Source organism: Trachypithecus francoisi, unplaced genomic scaffold, assembly GCF_009764315.1.
Source record: "Trachypithecus francoisi isolate TF-2019V2 unplaced genomic scaffold, Tfra_2.0 Lachesis_group16, whole genome shotgun sequence".
Classification (NCBI taxonomy): domain Eukaryota; kingdom Metazoa; phylum Chordata; class Mammalia; order Primates; family Cercopithecidae; genus Trachypithecus; species Trachypithecus francoisi.
Genome location: NW_022681461.1, coordinates 84,879,037 through 84,897,957, shown reverse-complemented (window position 1 = coordinate 84,897,957; position 18,921 = coordinate 84,879,037). Strand labels below are relative to the sequence as shown.

At 35.9% G+C, this 18,921-nt stretch overlaps 2 protein-coding genes across 4 annotated transcripts in view; both read right to left on the bottom strand.

Annotated features, from left to right (window-relative positions):
• Nucleotides 1-7,487, bottom strand: part of BAAT (bile acid-CoA:amino acid N-acyltransferase) — a 29,175-nt gene extending 21,688 nt beyond the window's left edge. For 2 of the 3 annotated variants that reach the window (XM_033237953.1, XM_033237955.1), the window contains exon 1: nucleotides 5,105-7,487. The gene's annotated coding sequence lies outside the window, so the exon portion shown is untranslated. The remainder of the gene's footprint in view (nucleotides 1-5,104) is intronic. The other variant, XM_033237954.1, reaches the window with a different exon arrangement.
• Nucleotides 7,488-10,265: 2,778 nt separating this feature from the next.
• MRPL50 (mitochondrial ribosomal protein L50) lies at nucleotides 10,266-18,918 on the bottom strand. The gene is made up of 2 exons (XM_033237956.1): nucleotides 18,727-18,918; nucleotides 10,266-11,161 (listed from the first exon to the last, which is right to left on the bottom strand). Exons 1-2 carry the CDS (start codon nucleotides 18,816-18,818, stop codon nucleotides 10,777-10,779), a joined length of 477 nt encoding a protein of 158 aa, XP_033093847.1. The 5' UTR covers nucleotides 18,819-18,918; the 3' UTR covers nucleotides 10,266-10,776.
• Nucleotides 18,919-18,921: the final 3 nt, after the last annotated feature.

Genomic DNA, 18,921 nt, shown 5'->3' with positions numbered 1-18,921 from the left:
TTAGAGTTTGTAACAATTGAGTAAAATATACTTTTGTGAGAAAAATTTACCTTTCTACCTGAATTCTCTAAAATTTGGGAACTATTTGTGAGTATTCTTATTTTATGGCAATATAGTTATTTACATAAATTCAGTAAGAATATGTTTCCTTTTATATGAGGACACACTGGAGAAACTGGTTATTCTGCCAAGGCTTTGACTGAAATGGCATATTTTCAAATATGATCTGACTTCTTTGAGAAATTGAGGTTGATTTTATAAAGCTGATATAAAAAAAAAACACCAAAAACCCTTAGAAAGACTGGCCTAGTACCTTCTCTACAGTCCTTTATAAGGTTCCTGACCTGTGGTAAGTAAAGAATGTCACTTTGTTGTTGTTGTTTTTGAGATGGAGTTTCGCTCTTGCTCAGGCTAGAGTACAAGGGAACAATCTCTGCTCACTGCAATCTCCGCCTCCCAGGTTACAGTGCTTCTCCTGCCTCAGCCTCCTGAGTAGCTGGGATTACAGGTGCCTGCCACCACACCCGACTAATTTTTATATTTTAGTAGAGACAAGGTTTTGCCATGTTGGCCAGACTGGTCTCCAACTCCTGATCTCAGGTGATCCGCCTGCCTCAGCCTCCCAAAGTGCTGGGATTACAGGCGTGATCCCAGGAACCTCTAGTTATTTGGAAATCTTTAGAAGAATTCACTCAATTTATACAGCTATTGCAGCCTGATGGCAAATCCCTGGCTTTGTTAGCCTCAAGGCTTTAAAAAATCTGAGATTCTTTATTTAAAAGTTCCAAAAAAGCCAATTTTAAAAGAACTTATATGGCCAATCACTATTCTTGCTGCGCTTTATGCAAATAATCAGGTCAAGTATAGTAAGACTAAAATTCATTTTGCAAATAAATTGGTCCTACAATAATTTAGCCTTGGTAGAAATAGAGAAACTTAGAAAAAAAATTACGTTTCAGAAAAAAACTATTGTACACTCATGGTTAGGTTTTTGTTTTTTTGAAACAGAGTCTTACTCTTTTGCTCAGGCTGGAGTGCAGTGCACGATCTCAGCTCACTGCAAGCTCTGCCTCCCAGGTTCACGCCATTCTCCTGCCTCAGCCTCCCGAGTAGCTGGGACAACAGGCGCCCACCACTATGCCCAGCTAATTTTTTGTATTTTTAGTAGAGACGGGGTTTCACCATGTTAGCCGGGATGGTCTTGATCTCCTGACCTCGTGATCTGCCTGCCTCGGCCTCCCAAAGTGCTGAGATTACAGGCGTGAGCTACCACACCCGGCCTAGATTCTAGTCTTAACCATTGTTTTTATTACTTGCCTACAATTTGGACTAAATCCTAAATTATTTTTTGGCTACAAGAAGTCTCTAAAGACAAACCCAGTTTTAATTTTCTTCATGTTGTTTTTAGTTGACTCCCTAATGGAATAGTTTTTTTCTTTTTTTGCTCTGGCATACAAATTCTCTTTTTGACTGTAGTCCTTGTGTGAATATTAATGTCATTTATCTCTCATTGTTTTAATTCATCCGAGAAAATAAAAATCATGGTACTGCAAAGACTAGAGATGCTTCAAGAAAGCCTATGCATTTTTCCTCATCTGAAATCCCACTGGGCCTGATCTGTTTCCCATTGCCAATACACTGCTGCTAAACTATACGATATCAAGCACCCTTCCTCTAAACTCAAGGACCATTGAAGAAGAGGAGAGTGTGTGAGATTCTAAGAGCCTGATTAGAAAGCTGGAGTGTGGAGGTTATAGCAACTCCATCTTGGATTCTAATCTGCCATGTTAACATCCGATTAACCCCACTTCTAGGAATGCCTCTAAGATTTCTGCCTTATCTAGTATCTCTTATATAAGAGCACTTACCATAAATCCTACCCTTAGGCAAATTCCTACATATTCCTGCTGAAGCATGATTATCCTTTCCCTATGGTATATCAACCCTGGGTCTGGGGAGTAACAGTGAGGGAATCCTTTGTCTCACAGCTGCCTGAGACATAGCTTCTGTTTGTAAGCCCCTATTAAATGTTTCTCTCTGAGAAACTGTTTGGTCACTCTTTGTTCAGTGTCTCAGCTCCCTTGGCCTTTGGGGGTAGGTTTGCATAGACCTGCTCACTTACCACAGAGCAAGCTTACTCACAGCATGGTGGCTGGGTTGGAAGGGCAAGCAACACAAGAGAGAAAAAGCTAGGTAGAAGCTGTATCCTTTTTATATCCTAGCGTTGGAAATCACATAGCATAATCTCTGCCATTTAATAGCAGTCACAAGCTCCCATCAAAATTCAAGTGGAGAAAACACTGATACCTATTAACAGTAGGAGAAATGTCAATCACATTGTACCTTTTTTTTAAGCGGATGAAATGTGTATGTGTATTTGCTTTTTAAGATGGAGTCTTGCTCTGTCGCTCAGGCTGGAGTGCAGTGGTGCAATCTCGACTCACTGCAATCTCCGCTTCCCAGTTCAAGTGATTCTCCTGCCTCAGCCTCCCGAGTAGCTGGGATTACAGGTGCCCCCACCATGCCTGGCTAATTTTTTTTCTATTTTTTTGGTAGAGATGAGGTTTCAGCATGTTGGTCAGGCTGGCCTCGAACTCCTGACCTCAAATGATCCGCCTGCCTCAGCCTCCCAAAAGTGCTGGGATTACAGGCAAAGCCACACACACCTGGCCTTGTGTATTTGTATGTGCATTTGTGTATACATCTTTGGGAAATGCAATCTGCCACAACAGGAAAGGAGGAATAAAGGAGCAAATAATAAATGGGATAAATGGAAAACAACTACCAAGATGGGAGTTTTAAACCCAAACGTATCAATAATTACATTAAATATAAACAGATCAAACACTCCAGTTAGAAGACACAGGCCAGGCATAGTGACTCATGCCTGTAATCCTAGCACTTTGAGAGGCTGAGGTGTGAGGATCACTTGATTCCAGGAGGTTGAGACAAGCCTGGGCAACATAGTGAGATCCCATCTCTACAAAAAAAAAAAAAAAGTAAAAATTAGTTGGGTGTGGTGGGGCACACTTGTAGTCCCAGCTGCTTGAGAGGTCCAGGCAGAAGAATTGCTTGAGTCTGAGAGGTTGAGGATGCAGTGAGCTGTGATCATGCCACTTGGTGAAAGAGCTGACTCCACTCTGGGAGAAAGAACTGAAATCCTATCTCTAAAATAAATACATACATAGAAATAAAAAAGAAGACAGATTGTCAAACTAGTTGAAAAAGCAAGTGGTTGTTTTTCAGAAACACATTGTCAAAAAAAGACAGATTGAAAGTAAAAGAAAATATATGCAACAGTGTTTGTGTTGCATATATATGTGTATATATAGATGAGAGATGAGACAGACACAGACATAAATACATGCTGACAAGAATGAGCCTACAGAGAGAGAGGTGCTGAGAATGATAATTCAGTGGTGAGTAAACATTGCATCTGTTTCCTGAGAAGCTTAAAAATAAGTGATACTATAGCTTCCAAGTGCCATATTTCATTTCTTTTCTTGTAATCAAGAAATTGAGTACTTAAGGTCATACAGAAATACATAAGAGTCAGAAATGGAATCTACATTTCCAACTCTTAGTCAAATTGATTAGTATTTCAAAAAGAATTTATCAAGGGTCTACATGTCATAGTCACTGACAGATAAGATGCAGTTCCTACTCTAAATAAGCTTAAGGTATAGTATTTCTTCTACATATTGTTACAGTAGGTAGCTAGTCAAGCACGAGTCAGGCAGGAGAGAGTTCCCCCCACCCACCAGAATGTGAGGTGACTATCAGGTGATGGTCACTCTGCTTCTCTAAAATAACAATTGGTCACAGTCAGCACCAGGGAAAGGCAGTTTCTCAATAGATAAAAACACCTGAAATTGGTAATTGGCAGCTTTCAGGAACTGGGCGAATGAGCTCGAACATGTGCATTAAGAGGCAAAATGGCAGAGTATGACCTTCCAGGGGCATTCCACCAGAATTCGAAAGAAAGCCTCAGATGAGCATGTATGAAACTCCAGTAAACACACTGTGCGTGCTCACATCCCAAGCATAAGCAGGGCACCACGCATGTGGGTGGTTCCCTTTAACCCTTACGGGAAGGATGAAGGGAAAGGGGTGCAAGATGCCAGAAGTAGGCCAGCATATAAAATCCTAGGTTCAAGGTTAAACAAGGCACTTGACCTCCAAGATGCCTGCTTGGGTCTCTCCCAACTGTGTTTTCCTTTCTTTCCCGCTCTAAAGCTTTTTAATAAACTTCTGCTCCTGCTCTGAAACTTGCTTCGGTCTCTTTTACTGCCCTGTGCCCCTCAGTTGAATTCTTTCTTTTGAGGAGGCAAGAAATGAGACTGCTGCAGACCCATACAGATTTGCCACCAGTAACTCAGATATTCGCCACCCCAACAATATTATCCATTAAATTTATTTCTATTCAAATATCACATGCATCAATTGACCAGTGTGCCCAAACAGAAATAAGTCAATTAGAAAGTCATTAACTTTAGCTCAACTTATACTCGCTTTTTTGGGTATTTTTTAACATTACATTTCACTACCAGAAATCATTCCTGAATTGCATAAATAGGTATAATGTATATTCAAAGATTCAAGAACTATTTTCACAGAATCTAATTCTAACATTGCATTAGTCTTACATTAAAAGAAAATTACCCTTCAAACAAAATATAAATAGGACCACAATACAGTTTCCCAGAATAGGAGGGCTTATTCTTTAAAATTCTAGGCAATAGTCTTTTAAAAGAGGGAGAAATATTGATAAGGATTGGGAAGACAGAATAAAGAAATTTTAACAAATGACTTCTGATAGCCTTTCATTTTCCTCAAAAATATAAATTCTAGCTCAATATCGTCATAATAGCAAGTCCCTACTGACATCCTTTCTAAGCAAATCAAAATGAAAAGACACACTTATCTGAACACTCCTGGCAACTCTATAGCTGTGATTATGAAATGAGCAGAAAGACTAGTTGTCTTCATGAACTGCTAAAATTCCAAACACTGAAGTAAATAAACTGATTTAATTCAAGAGCTGAGATTTTAACTTATTTCCAATCGGCCCAAAAGAAATAGTCCTGATTAAAATACAAAGTACCTGGATTCTTCCTCTTGAGTCTTCTTTACCAGCAGTAAAGGAAAAATGACAGACACTCTACCAAAAGTTGCCCAGAAGGCCAAAACCTCAAATATGCCTTTGGAAGTATAACAGAGCTAACTTAAGTGCTAGGTTACCACATACCTCTTGCTCTAGTTTCCTATTAATTTTTAACAGTTATTGAACCCAATAAATGTATCACTATTTTCCCTCTTCATTTTCTGTTCTCTCTAAATCCCTCCCTCTTAGGGACTGCCACTACATTTTACTCACATATTTTAGTAATTTTCTTTATAGAAGTTGTTTGACCCCTATTGGTACCATTAGGGCATATTTTTCTTCTGCAATAAAATACCCAAGGTAACTTCTGAAGGGATCTGCATTTGCAAATGTTTTCTTTCCTGAGACAACAAAAGCTGAAAAATACAAATGTGATCACAGTAATGAGTAATAAAATACTCAAGCCCCACTTTCAGAATTTGGGGAGCACCAAATCTCCTACTAATCCTCCTCAACTAATTCACACAGTTTCTTGAAATAGCTATAGAATGGAGTGTTAATAGGATTTTACACGACAATAAAAGGACTATCTCTATAAAAGTTTTGGATCTTTTTTGAGGTGATAAGAGCATTTAAAAAGTACGAACTTAAAGGAAACTACTGGTAAATTCAACTTAATTTTAAGGAAGTCTGATCAGCCAAATACTCCATAAAATACGTGAAAACTACAAGCTGCTACCTTGCAAGACTTATGCTACAATTGATTAAGAATTATTAACTAGGATACATAAAATATTCCTAAAAATGTAATGTCCAAAAATCTCAGGTGAATATGAGAAAAAGTCTTAAACAGGTACTTAACAGACAACCAGACACAAGCATAAGTATATGGGAAAAGGCTTAACTCATTTATTATCAAAGAAATGCAAATTAAAATCATGGGGTATATTTCATACCTATAAGGTTGGCAAAAATGAAAAATTCCAAAAATAAGAGTTAGTTAGGAAGCGAATCACTCAGACTCAAGCCATACTAAGGGAATATAAATTGGTACCACCACTTCGGAAAGCAATTTGACAATGTCTAATAAATGTGACAATATGAATAACGTTTGACCCAGCAATTCCTCTTCTAGAGAACAAAAATAAACAAATTACAACGACATGCAATGACCTGGATGAATCTTATAAACATAATGTTGTTAGAAACTAGTCATAAATACACATAAATAAATCTTAAAAATTTATATTTGCTGAACTAAAACTATAGGCCACACTTTTGGAGTAAATATTTAAACAAAAGCAAGGAAAGGATTACTGAGAGTCTGGATTGTGGTGAAAAATTATTAATGTAGTTTACATTAACAGAATGCAAGTAAATAAGTGAAAAAAATACATACCATGCAACAGTAAGCATAAGAAACCTAAAGTAGTAATGAAAGATTATAAATATCATATATCTATATGACAAGGTCATAAAAATCATAAATCCAAATAATGGATTTCAACATATATGGGGCAAAAATTGACAGAAAAAAATAGGAAAAACAGACAATTTCATAACCATGAGTGGAGGTGTTTAAATCCCTCTTTTAACAATTGGTAGAAAACTTGAAAAAAATCAGTAAAGGCATAGATTTGAACACTATAATGACCTTACCCTAATCGCCTCAACAACTTCAAATGTACATGGCATGTTCAACAAGATAGGCCATAAGTTAGACCATAAAATCTTGATACACGTAAAAATACTGAAATCATATATTCTCAATAAAATTAGAAATTAGTAACAGTAAGCTATCTAGAAAACTCCCAAATATTTGAAAATCAAACATATTTTTATATATATATCTGTGTGTATATATATATAGATAGATAGAAAATAAGTCATGAGTCAAAAAGAAATCACACTGGAAATTAGGAAATATTTCAAACTGAATGATGAATAATAATTTTTAAGGAAGTCAAAGCTAAAAATGGATAAACTACAACCTAGACCGATTAAAAACAAGATAGGACACAAATAACAACTCAAAATGAAAGTGGGCTTGTTATTATAGATCCAATTGACATTAATTAGGGAATATTATGAACAATTTTATGCTAACTAACTTGGTAACTTATATGAAATCAATTACTTGAAAAAAGTTACTGAAGAATAAATGAGACCAAGAAACATAATAATGACCAACTAAATAAACCAGGATTGGATCCTAGATTGGAGGTGAAATTGCTATAAAGGCCATTACAGGGCACTGGTGAAATTTGAATACGGATAGTATATTATTGTTACATTGGTGTTACATATTTTGAATTTGGTATTTCATGATGGAAAGCAGAACTTTGATGGTTGTTCCAGTCTGTTACTGTACAGCTAAGATTAACTTTGGAATTCTATGGGATCAGAGTTTACTATTTTTAAATTTGGAAACCTTTTAAGTAAAAGCTTTAGGATTTTTGCACTGTGAAACAACCTAGTGAAAATTTCAAGGTCCTTGTCACTTTGTGTTTTAGGATTCACAGAATATGTGCTAATGGGATTATGAATCAAAGAAGCAGGACCAAATTGTTCATTCCTAGGTTTAGGGTCAAGAAATTCACAGTAGATTAGTTTCTACTTCTGAATAGAAAGATTTATGGCAGACCAATTCTCTAAGAACTAGAAAAGCAGGATTAGGAAGAACAGAAAAGCAAAACACTGGGAACAATTTAAATAGCCAATTGAACATTGGTTAAATAATTGCATGACATCTAATTACATAATAATATGCTATTAATCAAATTTGTTATTCTTGTCTATTTAAAAATATGGGGAAATGCTTCTAATGTGAAGGGGAGCATGATGCCATAGGAATTGTAAAATACAGGAAAAAAATTTTTTTCATTTGAAAATATACCAAAATGTTAGGTAATTATGAGAGGCAAAAGAGGTTTGTTTTTTCATTCTTGTTTTTGCTTTTTTCTTCCCCAATTTTCTAAAAACAATGTGCTACTTTTGTAATCAGAAAAATGACATGTTAAGAGAGGGAGGAGTCTATTTTATGCTGTTTAAAACATATATTACATATGTAAAACCATTCTATTGAGTCTGAATCTCTATTAGCAGGCTTTATGTAGCATACCTACTAAGCTTACAGAAGTTCCAACTAAGTAAAATTAGTTAACTGATACCTTTTTAATGTAGCAATCATTAAATTTTTAAAAATGTAAACCCTTTAAAATTACAATATATGTTTGATTATCTCATTAAACAAGTCAGCAAGCCTAATTTAATCTTTCAGGAAAACTAAAGGCCATTATTCTGACATATTCACTGTATTGAACTATAAACCAGTGATGCCCTCTAGAGGTACTGATGGACATGCAGCTTACCTTTCCTGTTGGGATGTGTTTACCCTCCTTGTTGGCTAAATTTACCAGGGCTGTTGTTTCAGGTGGCAGTACTTGTCTCCCACCTCATTACGAGCACCTAGATTCATGTTCTCAAAATATAATCAGCTTTTGAACTATGCAGAAGCTCAGGACCTACTCCAGACTTATTGAATCAGAATTTGCATTTTTAAAAGATCCCCCACATGAAAAAATGAATAAATAAAAGATCCCAAATGATTAATATGCACATTACATTTTCAGAATATTGCTTTAGGCTACAAAGGAGAAATTTCTTCTGTCCTAACAATCACATGAAGCTGCTTGGTTTTTGCAGTTACCTCTCCAGTTGTAACTGTTTTTCCATATAGACCTCTTCATCCCTTATTTCCATCCTGCCCTTTGTTTTCTGTGTCTCTGGATCAGAAGGAAAAATTGTATAGAAAATGAGATAATGAAATCTTGTACATAAAATTCCAATGATTCCTTGCTGAATCTTTTACACAGCAGAAGCAGAAGGATACACAGTAGGTCTTCTGTATCTGTGTGTTCCCCATCTGTGGATTCAACCAATTGTGGATCAAAAATGTTGGGGGAAGATGGGAGGGGAAGATGACTACATCTGTACTGAATATGTATACTTTTTTCCTTCTGATTATTCCCTAAATAATCAGCATAACAACTATTTACATAGCTATTTACATTGTATTCACTATTTACATAGCTATTTGTATTCACAATTGTAAATACTATTTATATAGCTATTTACATAGCTACATATTTACATAACTTTAAAATTTACATATTTACATAACTACATTGTGTTCACAATTTACATATTTACATAACTATTAACATTGTATTCACAATTGTAAATACTATTTACATTGTATTCACAATTGTAAATACTATTTACATTGTATTCACAATTGTAAATACTATTTACATTGTATTCACAATTGTAAATACTATTTACATTGTATTCAGTATTATAAGTAATCTAAAGATGATTTAAAGTATATGGAAGGATGTGCATACATAATATGCAAATACTACATCATTTCATACAAGGGGCTTGGGCATCTGTGGACTTTGGTATCCAAGTAGGTGTCCTAGAACTAATCCCAAAGGGATATCAAGGGATCAACTCTAATGTCTGAGCTCCAGAGCTCCAGGCATTCTGACACCTGAAGTTCCTGAATGAAGTGCCTGCAGATGATATTTGTAGAGAATGTCTACACCGTCAACTAATTTTCTTAACAAAGATTCCAGAATTTATATTCCCAACTGAACTTTGCCCTCTTCAAAGGAGTCACCCTGGGAAAGAGAGAATGCAATTTCTTTTGTTAAAAACCTTTCTATCACTTTTCTTTAGGAATTGTCAGCAGTCAAAACAATATAAGACATTCTTTCTGTCTCATTACTCTCCAGCCATATCTAAAGCTTGAAAACAATAATCCTGAATTTAACAACTTTGTCATTCAGAACCATCTGATAACCTGCTATTTAAGTAATTTCCACAAATTAAGTCCATTAAAATACAAAGACTTGCCACTCTAGTCAATACTCAACATCACTTTTTAAAAGTTATAGAACAAAAGGTTTAAAATCAGCATCATCTCCTCTGAAGAGAATACGCAATAAGACATAGAATCTGGCACATCTCTTATGAGGAAGAGTCACAGCACTCAATAGCTGGCACATACTCTAATTTTTTCAAAGTTATACTTATTGGAAAGAAATGGCAAGGCAGAACACCAGCAAATTTCACTTAAAAAATTTACAACACACAATACACTTTAACAAATCTACTTTAATTCTAAAAGAAATTAATCTAGAACTGTCAGTAATACATAACATACTTTTATGTTTCTTTCATAGGTATCTCTCTAATAAAAGTTTATTTGTATATGTGCAATGCATAATAACTCTATCTTAAATATGAATCCTAACAGGATGAAAATATTTTCTTGCAACTACTTTATGCCTATGAAGGGTGTGAACTTGCAATGTCCTCCTGTCTTAAACCCAAGTTAATGACAGTGCCCTCTCAAAACTTTTCATAAATTAATAATTACCTAATTTCATTTAAAAAATGGTTTCAGCAAATATGAAAATAGAAAGTCCGTTATTTGTCCATTCATAATATAAGAAAAAAAGAGATGATACATTCCTCTACAGAAAAAGTGGGTTTAGAGAACAGTTCTGGTAGTATTTCACATGGTAAAGTATCAAAAGGTCTAATGAGCGGCCCCCTTGCTCAGGGAAAAACAATGATTTTGATGTGTTTCTCTTCCAAATTGCTTAGTAACTCCAAGTGATTTTCAAATTTGGAGGCAGATTACTGGCAATGAGTTCATCAAATTTAGATCTATCTTGAATAGGGACATTATAGAAATCAAGAACATCTCTAACCCTGCACATCTGGTGGAGTCTGGAGTTAGGGACTACATGACCCAAGTCATCAGCTAAATGTGCCAAAAGATTGAACTTTAGACGACTATCTTCCAGGGAGATGTCTTGCCAATTACTAGGAAGAGATGAACCAAAAACTTCTTTAACGTAAGATTCCAAACGACTCTGGAGATCTTCAGGTGGTGTGTATGCTTGGCTTCGTAAGGGTGGACACACTAGGATAGGTTCCTTTTTCTCTTCTACTGTCTCAGCAACCACTGGCTCTTTCTCTTTTCTGGAATGATCAAAAACACACAAATCCATTAATGAAGTTGACAAACACCAGACCAAGTATTGCCTACCAATCAAAATCAACAATGGCATACTGACTACCGGTGGGGACCGTAGTCAGTAGTAAAGAATATGATAGGCCCCTGCCCTTGGAACGTTCATAGCTGAATTGAGTTGGGAGAGACAGAAAAAAACTAAGTATACATTTTACATACTGTAAGAATTCCTAAGAATAGGTGAAGAAGTAAGGTAAATCATTCTGTCTGGGATACCCCATCCTCCAAGATCCCACCCCAATCTACCTTTCTGGTCTTACCTTTCACTGATTACCTACATATACTCCATGTGATACTCTATATCCTGTGTCCCAAGCACACTCCCACTTTCCTGACACAATGTGTTGGCTCAAGTTATACCTTAAAATGTGTCTTTTATTTTCACCTATGTAAATCTTGCTTATTCTGTAAGTCTTAGGATAAAATTGTTCTCTTCCAAGAGGCTTTATGTAATTTCCAGAATCAAATATAATTGTAATTTCATATGATCTCTTCAGCACTTTATACTGCTCTCAGAGTGCATCACATCCTACCTGACTTTTAATTTTACTTATATTCTACTTCACAGAAAGTGAAGAGATGGAAAAAGATATTCCATGCAAACAGAAACCAAAAAGAACAGGAGTAGCTACACTTACATCAGATAAAATAAATTTCAAGTCAAAAACTATAAAAGAGATTAAGAGGTCATTACATAATCATAAAGAGTCAATTCAGCAAATGCATATAACAATTATATATGCAACCAATATTGGAGAACCTAAACATATAACACAAATATGAATAAATCTAAAGGAAGAGATAGACTACAATACATTAATAGTTGTGGATTTCAACACCCACTCTCAATAGACAGATCATCTAGACAAAATTAACAAAGAAACACTGGAATTAAATTCTACACCAAATGGACTTGACACTTAGAGAACATTTCACCCAACTGCTGCAGAATAGTCTTCTCATGAGTACATGGTACATTCTCCAGGGTAGACTGTATCTTAGAACACAAAACAAGTTTTAACAAACTCATAAAACTCAAAATCATATCAAGGACTTTTCTAACAACAATGAAATACAACTAGACATCAATAACAAGAACTCTGGAAACTATACAACTACATAAAAAATAACATGCTCCCAAATGACCAAGGAGTCAATGATGAAATTAGGAAGGAAATTTTAAAATGTCTTGAAGCAATAAAAATGAAAACACAGCACATCAAAATCTATGCAACCAATATTGGAGAACCTAAACACTAGACCAAGCAAAAGCAGTAATAAGAGGGAAGCTTATAGTAATAAACACCTACATGAAAAAAGAAAAACTTCAAATAAACAATCTAAAGATGCACCTTAAATTAGAAAAAGACAAAACAAACCCAAAATTAGTAGAAGGAAAGAAAGAGGATCAGTGTAGAAAAAAATGAAATAGACTAAAAAAAGCAATAAAAAAGATCAATGAATTAAAAAGTTGGTTTATTGAAAAGTTAAAATCAACAAACCTTTATCTAGAATAAGAAAAACAGAGAAAAGACACAAATAAATAAAATTAGAGGCAAAAAAGGAGATTACACTGATATCACAAAAATTTAAAGGCTAACTAGAGATTATCACAAGCAACTATACACCAATAGATTGGAAAACCTAGAAGAGATGGATTAATTCCTAGGCACAGACAACTTAGCAGGACTGAATCTTGAAGAAACAGAAAACCCAACAGAAATAATGAGATAGAAGCTGTAATAAAAGTCTCCCATCAAAGAAAAGCTTAAGACCTGATGGCTTCACTACTGAACTCCACCAAGCATTTAAAGAAGAACTAATGCGAACCAATAAGAATTCTACCAAAGCTATTCCAAAACATTGAAGAGGAGAAAATACTTCCAAACACATTCTACAAGGCTAGCATTATCCTGATGCCAAAACCAGACAAAGACAAAATAAAAAAGGAAAACACATTCTACAAGACCAGCATTACCCTGATACCAAAACCAGACAAAGACAAAATAAAAAAGGAAAACTACAGGTCAATATTCCTGATGAGCACAGATGCAAAAATCCTCAACATTCAACCCAGAATGCAAGAATGGTTCAACATATGCAAATCAACAAACTCGATACATCACATTGACAGAATCAAGAACAAGAATCATGTGATCATTTCAATAGATGCTGAAAAAGCATTTCATAGAATTCAAAATCCTTTCATGATAAGAAACTGTCAATAAACTGGATACTGAAGGAACATACCTCAACATAATAAAAGTCACGCATGACAAACCCACCAAACAAGGACACAAAACAAGCTAGCATCATTGAATGGGAAAAAACTGAAAGCCTTTCCTCTAAGATCTTGAACAAGACAAGGATGTTCACTTTCATCACTTGTATTCAAAACAGAACTTGAAGTCCTAGCCATAGCAATTAGATAAGAGAAAGAAATAAAGTACATCAAAATTGAAAAGAAGTCAAATTGTTCTTATTTGATATATGATCTTACATATCATATGTAAGATATATAATCTTACATATCTTGATATATGTATATTTAGAAAAACCTAAATATCCACCAAAAAGCTCTTAGAAATAATAAATTCAGTAAAGTTTTCAGAATACAAAAATCAACATACAAAATCAGTAGCATTTCCATATGCCAATAGTAAACAATCTGAAAAAGAAATCAAGAAATCAATTCCATTAACAATAGCCACACACACACACACACACAAATCTAGGAATAGACTTCAACAAAGAAGTAAAAGGTCTCTACAATAAAAACTATAAAACACTGATAAAAAAATTGAATGGGACACACAAAAAATGGAGATATCCCATGTTCATGGATTGGGAAAATTAATGTTGTTGAAATGCTTATGCTACCCAAAGCAATATACTGTCAATGTAATCTTTACCAAAATACCAATGACATTCTTCACAGAAATAGAAAAAAAAATCTTAAGATTAGTATGAAACCACAAAATGCCTTGAATAGCCAAAGTAATGCTAAGAAAAAAAAAAAATCACACCTAACTGGTTCCACCTTGCTTCTAACCTTTAAGCTGTCCTTGTTCATTCCTGGACATAGGCCAAACTAACCGTGGGAAGGAATTCAGTTTATGGTTTGACTCTGAAACAAAATTGATAATAGCCTTTTTCTGAAAAGACCTTCTTCTTGCCCAGGAACCAGTTTGCTTTTGTAGGACTAACAAATTAGCTACAAGATTAGAAATTATGGTTACGGGTCATACAGACTCCAGCTGCAAGAGTCTGATCCTCCCCAAATTGCTCCTGGGGATAACACTGCTATTGTAAAATCCAAGGTCAGTGCTTGAGATATTTTGCAGACCCTGCACTCAATGGATTAGCTGACACCACCGAAGCCAGTAATCTGGCTCAACCAGTTCTGTGATCCCACCCAGGAACATAAGTTGGCAAGAACTCACTTAGTCCCCCTGTGATTTCATTTCCAACCCAACCAATCAACACTCCCCATTTCCTGGGCCCCCACCTGCCAAATTATCTTTAAAACCTCTGATCCCTGAGTTTTCGGGGAGACAGATTTGACTAATAATAAAAGTCCAGTGTCCTGCACAGCCGACTCTGTGTGAACTACTTTCTCCACTGCAATTCCTCTGCCTTGATACATCAGCTCTGTCTAGACAAAGTGAACCCATTGGGCAGTTAGAAAACTGTAACACTACTAGAAGAAAACATTGGGGAGATGTTTCAGGACATTGGTCTGGGCAACGACCTCTTGAGGAAGACCGCAAAAGCACAGGCAACAAGAACAAAAGACAAATGGGATTACACTAAACTAAAAAGCTTCTGTGTAGAAGAAAACATTGGGGAGATGCTTCAGGACTTTGGTCTAGGCAATGACCTTTTGAGTAAGACCTCAAAAGCACAGGCAACAAGAACAAAAATCAACAAATGGGATTACATCAAGCTAAAAAGCTTGTGTATAGCAAAGGCAACAATAAACGAAGTGAACAGACCACCTAGAGGACAGGAGAAAAATTAGCAAACTATCTGACAAGGGATTAATAACCAGAATATATAAGGAACCCAAACAACTCAATAACAACAACAACAACAACAAAACTGATTTAAAAATAGCAAAAGATCTGAATACGTATTTCTCAAAGAAGATATACAAAAGACCAACAGGTATATAAAAAAAAGATCTCTAATCATTAGGGAAATGCAACTCAAAACCACAATGAGGTATCACCTCACCTCAGTTAAAACAACTATTATTTAAAAGACAAAAAATAACAAATGCTGGCAAGGATATGGAGAAAGTGGAATACTAGTACACTATTGGTGGTAATCTAAATTAGCACAACTGCTATGGAGAGAAGTATGGAAATTTCCCAAAAAAACTAAAAACAGAATTACCATATGATCCAGCAATCCCACTGCTTGGTATATGTCCAAAAGAAAGTTAATCAGTCTAACAGAGATATCTGCACTCCATGTTTATTACAGCACTATTCACAATAGCCAAGATATGGAATCAAACTAAGTTTCTACCAATGGATGAATGGATATTAAAAAAAACTGTACATATACTCAATGGAATATTATTCAGCCATTAAAAAAGGATGAAATCCTGTCACTTGCGGTAACATGGATGAAATTGGAGGACACTGTTAAGTGAAATAAGCCAGGTGCAGACAGACAGATATCGCATATTCTCACTCCTATGTGGGAACCAGAAAAAAAAAAAATGACCTCATGGAGGTAGTAATAAATTGATGGTTACCAGAGGCTGGGAAGGGTAGTGAGGAGGTGGGGTATGAAGACAGATTGGTTAGAAATACAGTTAAAAAGGGTAATACAGTTAGAGAAGAGACATACAGCTAGAAAGAGTAAGTTCTAGTGTTTGATTTCACAATTGGGTGACCATAGTTAGTAATAATTTATTTGTATTTCAAAATAACTAGAAGTGAAGATTTAGAATGCTCCCAAAACAAACAAATAACGTGATGGATATGTCAACTATTCACATTTGGCCATTACATATTGTATGCTTGCATCAAAATAGCATGTGTACCCCATAAATATGCACAATTATTAGGTATCCATAAACATTCAAAAAAAATTACAAATAAACATCATGTCATACCCATTAGGATGGTCATTACCAAAAAGACAAGTGCGGTAAGGACATGGAAAAAAAGGCATCCTTATATACTGCTGATGGGAATGAAAATTGGCAGAACCATTATAAAAAACTGAATTGAGGTTCCTCAAAAAGTTATAAACAGAACTATCCTAACTATCCTAAGATCTAGCGATCTTACCACTGGGTATATATCCAAAAGAAATGAAAGCAGTATCTCAAAGAGATATCTGCACTCTCATCTTCATTGCAGCATGTGTGTATATATGTATATGTATATATGTATACACACACATACATATACAGTATTTAAGGCTGAATAAAATGCCATTATGTGTGTATATATGTATATGTGTCTATGAATATATGTATATATTATGTGCGTGCATACATACATACACATAAAATGGCATTTTATTCAGCCTTAAAAAAGGATATATGTAACACATGGATAAACCTAGAAAATATTATGCTACGAGAAATAAGCCAGACAGAAAAATACCACATGATCTCACTTATATGTAGTATCTAAAAAAGTCAAATTAGGCCGGGTGCGGTGGCTCATGCCTGTAATCCCAGTAAGCACTTTGGGAGGCTGAGGTAGGTGGATCATGAGGTCAAGAGATCGAGACCATCCTGGCCAACATGGAGAAACCGTCTCTACTAAAAATACAAAAATTAGCAGGGTGTGGTAGCGGGTGCCTGTAGTCCCCGCTACTTGGGAGGCTAAGGCAGGAGAATCGTTTGAACCTGGGAGGCAGAAGTTGCTGTGAGCTGAGATGGCACCACTGCAGTCCAGCCTGGAGACAGAGCGAGACTCCATCTCCAAAACAAAAAAAAAGTCAAATTCACAGAAACAGAGAGTAGGATGGTGGTTCGCAGGGGTGATGGAAATGGAGAGATGTTGGACAAAGATAAAATTTAAATTACGTAGAATGAGTAAGTTCCAGAGATCTAACGTACACCATGGTGATGACCATTAATAATACTGTACTGTATACTTGAAATCTTCTGAGAGAAAACTCTTTTAAGTGTTTTCACCACACACACAAAAATTCTAACTGGCCAGGCATGGTGGTTCACCCCTGTAATCCCAGCAATTTGGGAGGCCGAGGCGGGAAGATTAAGCCCAGGAGTTCAAGACCAGCCTGGGCAACACAGTGAGAACTCCTTTCTCTAAAACAAAACAAAACAAAACAAAACAAAAAAGTATGTAAAGAGATGAATATGATAATTAGCTTGACTAATAATCAACATCAACTTGTATATCTTAAATACATAAAATTTTTAAAATAGTAAAGAAAATATAATCATTCTCAGTAATCTCTTATTTCCTCTAGTTTTCTTCATAATTTACCACTTCCTGAAATTATATTACACATTTGTTCATTTCTTCCTCCATTAGAACATTTGCCCAACGAGAACAAAAATTTGGTCTGTTTTAGTAACCACTGTATTCTTGTAACACTTAAGATATAGCCTGGCTATAGTAAACAATCTAAAAAATATTTGTTGAGTGAATGAATAAAACAAACTTGGAAGATATTTTAGAGATAATAACAAATATTAACCAAAGAAGAGGGAAAGCTAATATATGAACTGATGAAAAAAATATTTCCTAATTGTAGTAGTTTTTGTTTGAAACCTAAGAGGGCATACAATGTTCCTTAGGGTTAATACCATATGTTTTGATTTCCTAAACACTATCTAAGTCAAATTAGATTTACCTTCAAACAATTACACACGGTGCAGCCGTGCAGCGGAAAAAGTAGTAGATGGGGAGTTAGGAGACCTATGTTCTACATCCAGCTTTGCAATTAACTTGCTTTGTGACTTTGGGAAAATCACTTCCCTCCTGTGGGCCTGTTTCCTCATATGTTGGAGTACCTCCAGGATGAGAAGGGATTTTGTTTTTCCTGCTGTATCCTAGGCGCTTAGAGTAATGCTGGTCCTGAGAAATCTGTTGAATTACTGAATGAATGAACAAACAAAATGAGGAGGCGGTACTTCATTACTGAACCTTGCTTGTGAAGAAACACAGCCGGCAAATGAGTTTAGTTTACCAAGCGCTTTCATGTGTTTGCAGACAACACACTCAGTGTCTCGCACACGAGGTTAATTCTATTTGCTCAATAAACGAATAAATGAAGTGAAAGGGAAAGCGGGTGGTATTTCCGTTATAAGATGAGAAAACTAAGGCCGAGAGGGGAAAAGACTGGGTCCCACCACTCAATGAATGCTTCTCAACTCGGGACCCTAACCGTACCTCCTTGTTCTTGCTCTGATCAGGCGCGGGACCACGATAGCGTTAACAACCTCTTTTGAATTCATCCCTCATCCTCCTTAACTTTCCTTGAACGTGACTCACCGTCCACCCTTCAGCTTTACCTGAATCGAGACCAAAATTCTCTACGTGGTGTCCCTGGGACTGTCCACATGAAGACTCGCCTGGTAATACCGGACAGACACCGTGCCGCCATCTTCGATGAGATCCACGGGACTGAGCGCAGCCCTCAGCCAGCAGTGACGTGCCCAGATCAGCCAATCGGATATAATCCCAGTGGCAAGAGCTTTCTTTTTCCT